Source organism: Plasmodium coatneyi, chromosome 7, assembly GCF_001680005.1.
Source record: "Plasmodium coatneyi strain Hackeri chromosome 7, complete sequence".
NCBI lineage: Eukaryota > Apicomplexa > Aconoidasida > Haemosporida > Plasmodiidae > Plasmodium > Plasmodium coatneyi.
In genome coordinates this window covers 1,211,682-1,225,561 of record NC_033562.1, presented here as the reverse complement: position 1 = coordinate 1,225,561, position 13,880 = coordinate 1,211,682, and the positions used below count along the sequence as shown (strand labels likewise).

At 41.9% G+C, this 13,880-nt stretch overlaps 3 protein-coding genes across 3 annotated transcripts; 2 read left to right on the top strand and 1 right to left on the bottom strand.

Moving 5' to 3' along the window:
* Nucleotides 1-1,931: 1,931 nt before the first annotated feature.
* On the top strand, nt 1,932-5,924 carry PCOAH_00018260 (Exoribonuclease; the record flags this gene model as incomplete). The annotated part of the gene is made up of 1 exon (XM_020058635.1): nt 1,932-5,924. The coding sequence occupies one exon, from the start codon at nt 1,932-1,934 to the stop codon at nt 5,922-5,924; it is 3,993 nt and encodes a 1,330-aa protein (XP_019914245.1).
* Nucleotides 5,925-8,114: 2,190 nt separating this feature from the next.
* PCOAH_00018250 (Uncharacterized protein) lies at nt 8,115-9,206 on the top strand (the record flags this gene model as incomplete). The annotated part of the gene is made up of 1 exon (XM_020058634.1): nt 8,115-9,206. One exon carries the CDS (start codon nt 8,115-8,117, stop codon nt 9,204-9,206), a length of 1,092 nt encoding a protein of 363 aa, XP_019913919.1.
* Nucleotides 9,207-10,261: 1,055 nt separating this feature from the next.
* Nucleotides 10,262-12,223, bottom strand: PCOAH_00018240 (Uncharacterized protein; the record flags this gene model as incomplete). The annotated part of the gene is made up of 3 exons (XM_020058633.1): nt 10,262-11,694; nt 11,834-11,962; nt 12,078-12,223. 3 exons carry the CDS (start codon nt 12,181-12,183, stop codon nt 10,262-10,264), a joined length of 1,668 nt encoding a protein of 555 aa, XP_019914031.1.
* Between the last annotated feature and the right edge of the window lie 1,657 nt (nt 12,224-13,880).

The following is a 13,880-nucleotide window of genomic DNA, read 5'->3' as shown; positions in this document are numbered from 1 at the left end:
ACAAATGTCATCAGGCGCATCAGAGAGGCATTTAATTCGCACTGACTTAAACAAATTGCAGGTTGGCCTTCCGAATAAGCTAATTGTACTTGCCTCCGTCAGGTTAAACGTAAGATTGGTTTCCGCCCTTGCACTGGTCCATGATGTGCTACGCATGCCACATATACGCGAAATGTGCGCTCTATATACGTATACTGTATTTTTTTTTTTTTTTTTTTTTTTTTTTTTTTCAAAAAAGCTAGTTGCATATACGAAAAATAGCCGCACGTTTTTAAGCCCTCGTTCATTCGGCCTGGCGCTTTTTAAAAAAAAGGCACTTCAAGAAAAGCAATATATGCATATATATACGCATATTATTTATGTAAATATTTGTATGTATATATTTTTATATATATGTTTATATCTATGTTTCCCCACGTGGAGATTAATTTTTCCCGCTTATCAAAGTGAGGAGATATTTGACGCGATAAAAGCGGAAAACAGCCCATTGAGGCGAACGTAAAAAACTGAACAAGCTTACATTACTTATCCATCATTTCGCAAGTGTGCCTATGCGCATGTTTGAAGCTTCCCACTTGAGTAGTAAATTCCCCCTTCGCGCATGCTATGCGACGAACCTCCTATTCCAAACCATTCTTGGAGGAAGGCGACAAAGCCAAGCATTTCCAATTGGGATGTAATTAAAATTCATTCAGGGAGATAAAAAGAAAAAAAAAAAAAACTTCGAAGAAACGAAGCCAAACGAAGTCGAGTTTGTTTCATATTGGAGATTAGATTGTTTTTTAAAATCCTTCAAAAAAAAATTCGTGAAGAATCAGCAGCGAAGGTTAAGAGAGGATGAGCGAGAGGACACCTCCCCCCAATGTTACATGTACTTCGTCCAGTCCGTATATTGGAAGACGTACCGCACCAGCTGTCCTTTTGCCTTCTACCAACTGACGTGCCACTTGTAAAGCGGCCAACGGGAGACGACACCCCAGACTGTACAGATAGAAAGGCAATGAGGAAGTGACGCAACGATGCATCACCCGACATGCAACCATATTAAGCGCCTAAGTGATAACTAAGGAGGTCACCAAAGCTGATCACACAGATCTACACAAAGCGGTGCCCAAGGAAGCACAAATAAATGCACATACAACTGCATATTACAAGCGTATGCGTGGAACAGCAACTGTTTAGTCAATTTGACGGAGCTTATATGCCACCTGGGCACAAAACTTGTAACCTGCGAGTGTCCACGTTTTTTAGTCACCCACACGTCGAAACGTAGATAATACTACACGGGTATATAACCCCCCGAGGGATGCACAGAATTACACAAGAGGGTTAAGCACGTCCAGGCTGAACCAACGTGTGACGTGGAAAGGACCTCCCCACCTCCGTGCAAAGGAATCCCACGCGCACATGTGCACAAACGGTAGCACGTTTATGCGTTTCACAAAAATTAACGAAAGTATTTTCCAACCCCTCATTTTGGGAGGTCAGACCAGTTATTCCCCCAATAAGTGCATGTTTATACGCACACATATGATGCGTGTGAAAGTCAACTCGCCCATGTACTCCTACCCATATATGTACGAGAGGAACACTGACCCGTGTGAAAAATGGAACAGTAAAAAGGTATGCAGAGCATATGTTTTCACCATTCAGATCATCACGTAGTGACAGAATAGACCACTCTCCATATAGAAAAAAAAAAATTATTCATTGTGGAAAGGACGTATCCGTATATGACCACACAACTTTAGTAAGTAAATAGGGCAGCACATATTTTTTTCCTTTTGAGCAGCAACAGCTGCAAACATATCTGCCATAAAGCGGGGGTAAAGAAGTTCCCACGAGGAGGAAGCTAACCCGGAGGTATAGTGACCCAAAAAAAAATTTCCACCAGAGCAGGTGAAGAATAGACCGGAAGAGACGCACAAAGCATGGGAGTACCCACCTTCTACCGATGGCTGGTTACGAGGTACCCAAAAATAGCCAAAGCCACCTACGAAACCAGAGACAGCGATGTATACGCAAGGAGAACGAAGATTCAGGATGGACACCGTGATGGGGAAGGGAAGGCCACCTATAGAGTACCAGACCTGAGCGACTATGTAAACAACACAGATGAAACGCACTGCTCAGATAACATAAATGGCTACTTCGATAATTTGTATCTTGACATGAACGGAATAATCCACCTCTGCTCCCACAGTGACAATAGCAAGAGGGCCAAAAGTAATGAAGAAATATTTTTAAATATTTTTCTATACATAGAACGTTTATTCGATATAATTGAACCAAAGAAACTTCTCTACATGGCTATTGATGGAGTAGCTCCAAAGGCTAAAATGAACCAACAGAGGAGTCGAAGGTTTAAGTCTATTCTCTGTTCAGAAATTGAAAGAAAAGCATACATAGAATTGAGGGAAAAATTTTTGTCAGAAAATCGGGAAGTTCCAGAGGAGTTCACCTTCTGGGACAGTAACATTATAACACCGGGGACTCAGTTCATGTATGAATTGTCAGTTGCTTTGAAATATTTCGTGGAGCATAAAATTACAAATGATGAAAAGTGGAAAAACATTGTGGTCATTTTTTCAGATGCTAATGTTTGTGGAGAAGGGGAACATAAAATTTATAATTTTATAAAATCGCAGAGAGGTCAACCTGGCTACGATCCGAACACCAGACATGTAATCCACGGGATGGATGCAGACTTAATCATGTTATCGCTAGCTAGCCATGAACCCTATTTTTATATTCTAAGAGAAATAATTATCCTAGATTCTAAAGGGGAGGAAAAGGTTCAAAATAAGGACTTCGTGGGGATGCTGAAGAGTAAGCAGGATTTACCTCTCTGTACCACCCATATGAGGAAAACGAAAAAAATGTATAGCAAATATAACGACCCACATTATGCTAACATAAACAGAAGTCACAACTGCCAGATCAATGATGAAAATTGGAACGAATTGCAAATTTTAGACTTAACCATTCTGAGGGAGTATCTATCGAAGGACTTCTTCTTCGATTCTACCTACAACTTGGAAAGGTGCATTGACGATTTTATTTTTATCTGCTTTCTCTGTGGAAATGACTTCCTTCCGCATTTGCCTTCCATTTCGATTGCCTCGGGGAGCATAGACCAGCTAGTCCTACTATACCAGAAGGTGCTGCCCGTACTGGGGGACTACCTAATTAATGAGGGCAAGATTAATTTGAAGCCCTTTTCCAAATATGTGTCCTTCATCGCGGAGGTCGAAAGGGAAACGTTCATTTCGCAGTACGATTTTAAGAAAAAGAGGGAAAAGAGGGACCAGCAGAAGGACTCCCTAAAGAGGGTTAAGTGCACCGATGAGCAAAATGACGGTTCGGGCAACATCGCTGCGATGCTGACGGGTGGTCCAACAAACAATCGCGATTGTGATGGTGCCGGAGGGGAAGCCGTTAATTCAAATAGAGGAAGTGTACAGTTTAAGGATGCCACGGTAATGGGCACCGAAACGGGGACAGCATCGGCAAGTTCACTAGCCGCCTCCACAACATCGCCCCCCGCACCCGTGAATAAGAAAATGCTCTACGAGTCCAAAATACAGAGCATGCAGCCGATTAGGAATTTCAAGTTTAAGGAAAAGAAAGGTGAGAAGAGCATCAACTTCCTCGTCCGCCCAGCGTCGTCTTCCATTTCGGAGCAGGCACCCAACAACGAACCGTCGACTTTGCAGAATGTGGTTGAGGAGGAAGCCCCTGCATCGTCGGAGGAGGTACAAATTGAGGATCAGCCCAATGGGCAAGCAGAACCATGCAAAGAACAACCCAATGGGGAGGTAGAAAAATGCAAAGAGCAAACCAATGGGGAGGAAGCACAATCTAAGGAACAACCCAACGGGGAGGTACCCCAACCGGAGGACCCTCCCCCCAAAGGAGACCTTCAGTTCGACATAGAAGACGAGGAAACCAAACGGATGAACGATATTAACGAATTTAACATGCTCCTTAAGGAGGCCGTCAAAAAGGCAAGTCAGTGTGAAAACCCCAAAGAGGACGTAGAACTTGGGGGGGATGAAAACCCAGAGTTGATTAGAATAAAGTACTACAAGTCCAAGTTCCATTTGGATGAAACCGACTATGTAGACGACTTCGTCAAAGAAGTGGTATACAAGTATATTGAAGGATTAGCCTGGGTGCTTTCCTACTATTTTCAATCCTGTCCCATGTGGCATTGGTATTATCCCTATTATTATGCACCCCTGTCATCAGACCTAATTATAGATAATGTGAATTTTACCTTCCAAAAGGACGAACCGATTCTTCCCCTAGAGCAACTACTTTGTGTGTTGCCATCGAATTCTAGTCACTGCCTACCCAAGGGGTATCGAGAATTAATGGTTCGACATGATTCCCCCATTATTGATTTTTACCCGAAAACGTTTAAGGAGGAAGAGAATGGGAAGAAGTACAAATACCAGTGGGTTATTCTCCTCCCTTTTGTAGACAAGGAGAGGATTATCAAACATGCTAGAGAGCTAAATGATACCTTAACTGAGGAGGAGAGGAAGAGGAATCGAAGAGGGATGAACAAAATTTATATGAACTGTTCACACCCTCTTTCGAAGCAAATTACCAAGTCGATAAAGGCATACGTGAAGAAAATGAAGGAGGAGGGGGAAAAGAAGAACGATGCTGATGTGAGTAGCACAGGGAATGAGAATGCTAATCCTCCCGCTGGAAATACCACCGAGGGGGAGTCCCTTTCCCTGACCGATGGACCAACCAACGTGGAAGAAGCAGGCGATTACAACAGCGAAAACACATACGACCAATTTTTTAAAAACATGAATTTAACCATCCCGATAAGTAACAACCGAGACATGAACCTGTTTGGCTTTCTCAATTGCAAACACGAAGACAGTGACGTTAACATTTTAAAGAAAATTTTTAAATTTTCGTCCAATTTTTCCACCACGTGTAATAGCGCTTTCTTTGTCCAACCCGAACTTATAAAGCACCGTTCATCTCTTTTGCCAAACCATAAGAGACCAAGGAAGGTGCTCACCGTGGTTGACATCAACAACGAGGAGAGAAAACTCAGGTTCAACGCACCCGCAGCGAAGAGGATGATCCTGAACAGCCTAAGTACTAACCATCCGCATATTTATTCCTACGCGAGGGGTAATCAGCCCAGAAGTCATGTCATAAATTATGGCAGCGGTGGTGGTTATGGAGGGGGTGGATACGGAGGAGGCGGTTACGGAAACGGTGGTTACGGAAACGGAGGCTATGGAAGTGGTAACTACGGAGGAGGTGGTTATGGGGGCCACGCTGGCCGGGACCATAGAAACAACTACGCCAATGGGAATTACAACTCGCATATGAGTGCCCCCAAGAACCACGCGTCCTACCACCACGGCCCAAATTATCAAAACCACCAAAATCATCAAGCCTATCAAAATCAAAACCCGCATTACGGCAACAATTACCCGCCACCAACCTACAAAAATGCGGTCATGCAGAAGGTCCCAAGAAGTGCAGCCGCGGCGCACACTTACGACAGCAAGAAGGAGAGCAGCTATAACAACGCCTACGACAGTAGCTATGCATCCCATAGAAACCAATCCAGCAGGGATAATCCAAACTATGACGCACCCTACAACACTTCCCAAAGTGCGAGGTACAAGAACGACAACCGCGGTGGGCACGGGAGTCACGGAGGGCACACCACCCATGGCAGTTACAAACACCACACTGGGTATGGAAACTATGGCAACCATAACAGCAACCATAACAGCAGCCATAACAGCAGCCATAACAACGAAGTCAACCAGCACAAACGAGACACCTTCAAAAGCGGTGCACAAAATGGCGCGCCAGGGATTAACAAGAAGGCCAACTACAACGGCAGATCTGTTCCGTACAAGGATAGGGAATATTGATGCAAGTCGGATCGAATGTGAGTCTTCAAGCATATAACCTCTCAGCGCATAATTTTCCATGAGGAAGCGCAAAGCGTGGTATGCTAGCCTTTCCTCTTTTTATTCAATTAATGCAAAAATGAAGTGCAAATTAACATCCTTATTAGTGTTTTTTTTTTTTTTTTCATTTTACACAATTGGGTGTGTAATGGAAAGCGCATCCATTTACACACACTATTGCTTAACAGTTACGTCGAAGTACGCATTTATGAGTAAAAGTTATTTGTGTGAATAATTTCCCACCATTTAGACATTCCCCTTATAACACATTTTTATGTAATGCCAAATGGTTTTCAAGTCATCTTCATCTTCCATTTTTTTTTTTTTTTTTTTTTTTTTTTTGTGTTAATTTTTGTTTTGCAGTAATAAGCGCTGTACGTGTAGATATATCTACATGTGCGTGTTTGTGGGCACTTGCACCATTGGTATGGGTGTACTAACATTCATCCTTCCATATGCACACACGTGAACTACGTACATAGCCACATTTTCACAAAAAAAAAAAAAAACATTATGAAAACATTTTAACCATTTTTTAAATAGAAATATGCATAAATTTTGTTGTTATTCCCCATTTTGTGAGATTGACTGGGTTCCCACGAATGCAAATCTTTTTTGCGAGTTTAAAAGGGAAAAACGGACGGGCCTCATTCGGTGGCCTTCGCGAGAACGATTTGAACAGCAACAAAGGAAGATGCATTTTTTTCCTGAAAATGGACAGGCAAATACATACCCCTTAAGACGTTCCCCCCACATATATTTACAATTATCACAATTTGGAAGTCGACTAAGTGGTCCAAATAGCATTAATTTGAAGCTTAAATGGCCTCAGTTTTGCCCCCTTGTGTGCTTGTCCTTTTGTTCATTGATTACACCTGTTACACTTCGAACAGGCAACCCTGTAGGTGTACAGCATGGAGCACACCGCCATTTCCCTTATTTTTCTCAAAAATGAAAAGCCTCGCTTCACCCAAATGTACTCCCGAAGGGATGATTAAAATTTTTCCTTGGGGAAGACTAGTTCTGATTGTTCTGTTCAAAATAGTGCAAACAAAAACCCAAGTGTGCAAATGTGCCTTTGTTGCATTAGTAGCGTACTTTTATGAACGGGTCAGGTTAAATTTTCCTTTTGTGCTGTCTTTATCAGGAAAAAAAAAAAAAAAAAAAAAAAAAAACTACATTTAGCTGTTATACCTGAACGGGCCAGGAAAAAAAAAAAAAAAAAAGTGTATTTATTTAGCTATACAATGTTTAGGTTAATAAAAAAATTCTGACTTCATTTTGCACCTGCACTGAGCGTCCTGAAAAACAACAATAATTCTACTATTTTGCCTGACCATTGTAACAAATGTATTAAAAAAAAAAAAAAAAAACTTCCAATGTTGCTGTATCTACACATTTTGGCTAATTTTTCATAGATTTCTGCAGAAAAAAATGCTGTGTTTTTCACACAAGACAGAAGAAAAGAAAAGCAACATTCATATTTCCTTAAACGTGCTTTTCCTTTATTTTTTAATTGTTAAGAATTCTCAATTTTGGCCATTCTTTTTTTTGACGTTTTTTCATTTTTGTCACATGTTATGTGTGTGAAAAAAAAGAGCTCACAACAGTTTGCGCATAAGTGTGTACTGCACGTGTTGTATGAGCACACGGTTGTGTTCGCACGGTTGTAACATCGATGTCGCAATCGAAGTTGCAACGACACGATATGTGAAGGTGCCACACGCCTTGTCCCTTCTCAAAACTGCAATTGTCCAAATACAACAGTTCCCGCCCTTTTGTAGATACATGTGTTTGTTTACCTCCCACCCCCCCAAGGGCATGCACTTGGCCCACTTTGTAGAAATAGCACAACCCCTCAATGATTTGACACCTCTCCCTCCCCGTTCATAGATATATCATATCCTCATGTTTAATTTAACCATCTTAACTAAGTCCTTCTTTAGTCTTTTTTTTTTTACTAGAATGTGCATAATTTTTTTGTTTTAATAGTGATAAACAGAGGACAAATATATTTTTTGTCCCCATTTTCCTGTTACACGTAAACCTCCGCTTTACATTTTGTAAAAAAAAAAAAAAACGCTGCAGTGAACTTTGCGCCCATTTTGGCGTACCCCTTTTAAACCGTGTTTCACAATAAGTATACTCAATATGGAAATAATTGCAGAGAAACCCAAGGTGAAATTTAATTTCGTGCCTGAGGACTACAAAAACTGTGACAGTTCTGATTACTCAGAGTGTGCGGAAGACTATAGCAGTGGCAGACCAAATGGGGAGGACTATTTTTATGCTAATAGAATTTTGTCTTTGGACAGAAATAGTGAACAGAGAAGGAAGGAATCCCCCAGTAAGCGACCAGGGTTATGTGTAGATGAAATGTGCACGTGCGGCTTTCACAAATGTCCAAAAATAATAAAACCATTACCATTCGAAGGGGAAAGCAATTATCGAAGTGAGTTTGGTCCAAAGCCGCTGCCGGAACTGCCTCCTAGGCAAGAAGCTAAGTTGACGAGGTCACTGCCATTTGAAGGGGAGAGCAATTACCGAAGCGAGTTTGGGCCCAAAGCGCTGCCGGAACTACCTCCAAGAGTTGAACAGAAACCTCCCAAATCGTTGCCATTCGAGGGAGAAAGTAACTACCGAAGCGAATTTGGACCGAAACCGCTACCCCCCTTGCCACCCAGGGTAGTAACAAAATTGGTGAAGTCGCTTCCATTCGAGGGGGAGAGCAACTACCGAAGTGAGTTTGGACCTAAGCCTCTACCTGAGCTTCCCCCACGCGTAGAACAGAAGCCACCAAAGTCCCTTCCTTTCGAAGGGGAGAGCAATTACCGAAGCGAGTTTGGACCTAAACCTTTGCCTGAGCTTCCCCCACGAGTAGTAACAAAATTGGTTAAGTCACTCCCATTCGAGGGAGAAAGTAACTATAGGAGTGAGTTTGGACCTAAGCCTCTACCTGAGCTTCCCCCACGCGTAGAACAGAAGCCACCAAAGTCCCTTCCTTTCGAAGGGGAGAGCAATTACCGAAGCGAGTTTGGACCGAAAAAGCTTCCGGAATTACCGCCTAGGCAAGAAGCGAAATTAACAAGGTCGTTACCATTCGAAGGGGAAAGTAGCTACAGAAGTGAGTACGTACGGAAGGCTATTCCTATCTGCCCAGTTAATCTGTTGCCCAAATATCCAGCCCCGACCTATCCGTCTGAGCATGTGTTTTGGGACTCCACGTGCAAAAGGTGGTATTAGTGGTCCACCTACAAGTGAGCGCCTGACATGTTATGGAAAAGGAAGCAATTATTTGAATCTAGAAGGTGCACAGAGCGTCCTATAAATCGGATTCCAGTGGATAGGGCGAGCTAGCCAATTTGTCAAATGGGTTATAGTGATCTTTACATCAGGTTATGTAAATTGTTTTTCCTTAACTGGAAGAAGGAGGTGTTTTTTTTTTTTTTTTTTTTTTTGATTTTTTTTTCTTATAAGCCCCAACTGGCGTTACTTCCCCTTCAGGAGTAGCACCTGGAAGAGTGCATCATACTTTGTGCCTAATCTGTGTGTGTGGACTGCTCGTGGTGGACCAATTGGTAGCCCCTTCCCCATTTGTGCATTAGCATTTTCCATGAACGAGAATTTGAGCACGCCTAACTTTATGCCACGTGTGGAGGCAAATTGTTTAGCTTCTTTGTGAATAAATTGGGAAAAGAGACAAGGGACAACATCACAGTGCATGGGTGGACGAAGGAACCACTCATATGTCAGATGAGCAGTTTCTCCGTTTTTCCCTTTCATCTGATTTTTTAAATTTCTTTCTTTTGGAACAGCCTAGTGGTATGTGCGCCATCTACTTATGTGGAAATGTATGTGAGTACACCACTGATAGTTTGAACACTTGCAGGTGTAAATAGCGTCACTTGGTAAGACCGTATGGAAGAAGGGCAGATGTAGTCCCCCTTTTTCGATAACTATATGAACAGATAAAGGTGGGTGCTATGGTGAACACATTTAAGGTTTTTCGTGTGAAGGGTTCTACATGTGAACACACAAAAGGGGGTGAGAAGAGCCAATCGGTGCGTAATTCGCAGATCGCAACAAAACAATGTGCAGTGGAAAATGCAGGGGTGACCGTGCAAGAGCGGAAGCACAAATTGGCACGGTCCCAAATGAAACAAAAAAAGAAAAGAAAAAAAAAAGGAAACAGAGGGGTTGCTTAAGTGTAAACAAAGGTGTGGCCACGTCGAGAGTAAGACCACGCGAGGCAGGCACACAATATGGATGTACTATTTTTTCCACACCTCCATTTGTCACTACAACTCGTTGTTAATGTAGTCGAGATTGAAGTCCCGTTTAACGTACTCCTTAACGTGAGTGATGTCTTCCCTGGACCTGAGTTTCTTCAGTAGAATGTTCAGCCTGGTAACTACTTGGATGACTTCCGCAATGGAAAGTTTATTCACCGTTTTGGAAACATCTCTTAGAACATCAAGGAAGAGAAGTTCCTTCAGCTCATAGGAGGCAACCTGGCTAGAATTCTTAATCAGTCCATAGAGAAGAAATTCATACGTAATATAATTTGCGTCATTTTTATTTAAGTACAATTTGAAAAAATCTATAAGAGGAGTAAAAAGTAGCTTAAATTTTGAGTTATTATAAACATTGAAAAGCATTAATTGGAAAATATTTCCCAAATTCTCCAAAGCGTAGTTGTAATTATTTTTATTTATATCTCCTGTGGTGGCAAAGGAATTCAGAATAGACGTCAGCATATCCGTCACGTGCTTCTTCACATGCCCATCATTATCATTATCTTTATCATTATCAATTTCAAATTCGAATTCATTTATTACGGAGAAATAATTCTGAACTAAGGCTTTATTCTTTTCGTAGAAGGTACCATTGAGCTTTAATATTTTTTCAATGTCCTTTATCATTTTAGTAATTTCTGTCTCGTAGGAGGACGTGTACTCCTTGGATATAAAAAATTTGTACCGATTTTGTGGCGGGTTCATCATTATTTTAGGATTTAATGTTATTACGTAAAATGGAGATTGCTTCATTTTGCTATAGATGTAGGCATTTTCGTTAAGTTCATATTTCGGGGGAGCATTTTCCCTGGGGTTACTATCATTATGTTCGTCCTCCTTGTAGGAGTTGAAGAAGTGTTTTTCGAAACTTTTGGAAAAATCTGCCTCGCCTATAAAATTGTAGTACTCAAAAATGGCCTCCTTCATTTGGTGGTTTAAGTTATCCATTAGGATTACCAACGTGGAGGAATCCATGTAGGGGTACATATAATATAGCAAGGCCACTGGATACTTGTGACTTACAATCAGAACATCTATCACTTGGTTGTTTCTATTTTGGTAAATTTTTGAGATTAAATCGAGCGTATCATGTATGTACTTTTCTTCTTCACCCTCATCATCCTTCTTGCAGTAGAACTCCACTCCCTTCAACAGTAACAGACACCTATTCTCCTTGTGGATGAAATAATTCTTACACACTTGTACATTTTCCTCTACAAAAATTACATTCTCCGGTTTATCGATAATTGCTGACGCGATGCTGTTGAGTCCTATTTGCAGAATGAACAAGTCGTTCTCTGTGTACTGCTCGATTAGCTTTTTTGTCGTTTCTAGGAACTCCTTATTTTCCCTGTCCCACGTCCTTTCCACGACTCCTTCGAGGGCCTCTACATTTTCGGGGTTCACCTGATCCGACCGGAGTGCATCCAGCAGGTCTGCGGGGCGGTTATACGGGCAGCAACGGTATATGTAACCAGCGTGCGTGCAAATGTGCGGCGTGGCCACGCTAACCATGCGCGGGGCAAATATTTCCGAATCCCGTGAGACACCTACCCAGCGAGGAAGACACCTTACGTAGAACGTAATTCTTCACGCCGCTCAAAAATTTGGACGTCCCGCAGGTAACGCTGAACAGAAAATTGTTTTCCTTCACCTTGATGAAGTCGTTTATGTTGTTTTTGTCCAAGGAGATGTATCTATTCTCTGTGGAAAGGAGTGAGAAATTATCGACATAAGCGCAGAAAGCTGGGCAGAAAACATAGCAGTTACACGAGGTGTTGCCTTATCCATCGCCGCTCTCCTGTGCATAGAAATGTACCGTCCAGTTCGGGGGACACGTTTAAATTCCCTTCGATATTTTTCGACTCATTAGGCAAAAAAAAAACCGTCGTCAGGGCATAGCAAGCGGCCACAAATTTATACATCTTTTCCAATTTAGTGCCAAATTATTTTTTTTCGAGGACCTCTCTGGCATGTTCTTTTTTGCATTCGTTGCTGGGTAAAAAAGGCGTGGTGAAGCGAAGGCTTGCATGGGACTATTTCCCCAAAAAGGAGAGTTCTCTTTTCATGGGTTGGGTCAAATTGGTGAGACGGCCATCCGCAAATTGGAGTAACCTTTCTCCAGGCACATGTTCCTCACGCGAGGAATTCTCGCACACACGGATATATATATACTTACATACATGTATATACGTATATATGTGTGTATATATATATTTATATGTACAGGCGCCTACCTTCCTCAGCCCTGCATGGGTGGCTTTTTTTTTTTTTTTTACACACAGATATGATGACTCCCCGCATGTGCGGTCATTTTGGCCAACAGTGAACTTCCAAAGAGAGTCACAGCGTAAAATTATTTGAAGCAAACGGGAAATGGTGTAAAGGCATGTCCTCTCTCCTGTTGTGCCTTAATTTTCCGATGTTTTTTTTTTTTTTTTCCCTATAATGGTTATATATAATGGTTATATATTTCTCTTCTTTCGGAGGAGATAAACCAATTAGTAGCTACACCTTCGCGGGGCCCAAATGGTGCATGCGTAAAGTCGGAAAAAACATACACATGTGAATGTTTGCGCTTGAGCGTTATTCATAATGGGCACTCTTTTTCATAATGATTGACTCTCACCGTGTTGGCTTTTCAAATAAGGGGAAAATGTCTTTACCGTTTGCAATCATCGGGGAATGTTCCACTAATTTTTACAAAAGAGTGCGCCCTATTTGCGAAGCGCTCTCTTCCCTTTTGGATACAAACCCCACCACCGCGAAAGAACAAGCAGGGAATATATAGCCCCTATGTTGATGAGCTACATAACTACATGTACTTGTCTGTTCAGAGTACATTTGTCCCATGCACGGTTTCATTTTCAGGTGTATCTACGTAAGGATCATTTTGCGCTTACTTTCACCGTTGTCTCTTTTTTTTCCCCCTTTGTACCTTAAAAATGCTCTCCTAGTTGGTGCGCCAAACGTCCCCTTCACATACACACCGCCTACTCCTACATGTGTGCATGTTCCAGTGCATGCCAGTTGGAGTGCATTGAGGAAGGGGGGAAGAGATACGCTACCGACGAAGCCACATGACCACTTGTTGTGCGAAAAAAATTGGGGGACAAATAAGTGCGTTTAAAATGGAAGGCAAATTAAGAGTGCGTACGGAAAAATATGCGAGCGGGTTGATTAGCATATTCTTACATGCACGCATGATCACCACCACTATTCACAACAAACGAACAGGTTAAAAACAGTTTTTTTTTTTTTTTTTTTTCTATATTTGCGCATTGCCATGCTGTGCTTTCCGGGCAACCCGTGCTTGTCCAGCTTCTCCATATGGACAGTACATAAGTTCGTTTTTCCCCTTTTTCGCGTTCACACTTTATGCTCACAGTGGATTGCCTTGCACAGCGGTGAAACAAAGTAAAAAATAAAGAAGAGAAGTATGGGAAATAAAAAGGTGTGTTCCCCTTTTGCACCTCCATTTCGAGTACCAATATGTTTCTTGTTCTCGTTGCCCCCCGCGCAAGGGCCTATCCACGCATCGCTAAATTACTTTTCCACGGAAAATGGGGATGAGGACTGTGCATAGAAGGATTATCCTTTTAAAATAATGAAAAAAATAAGA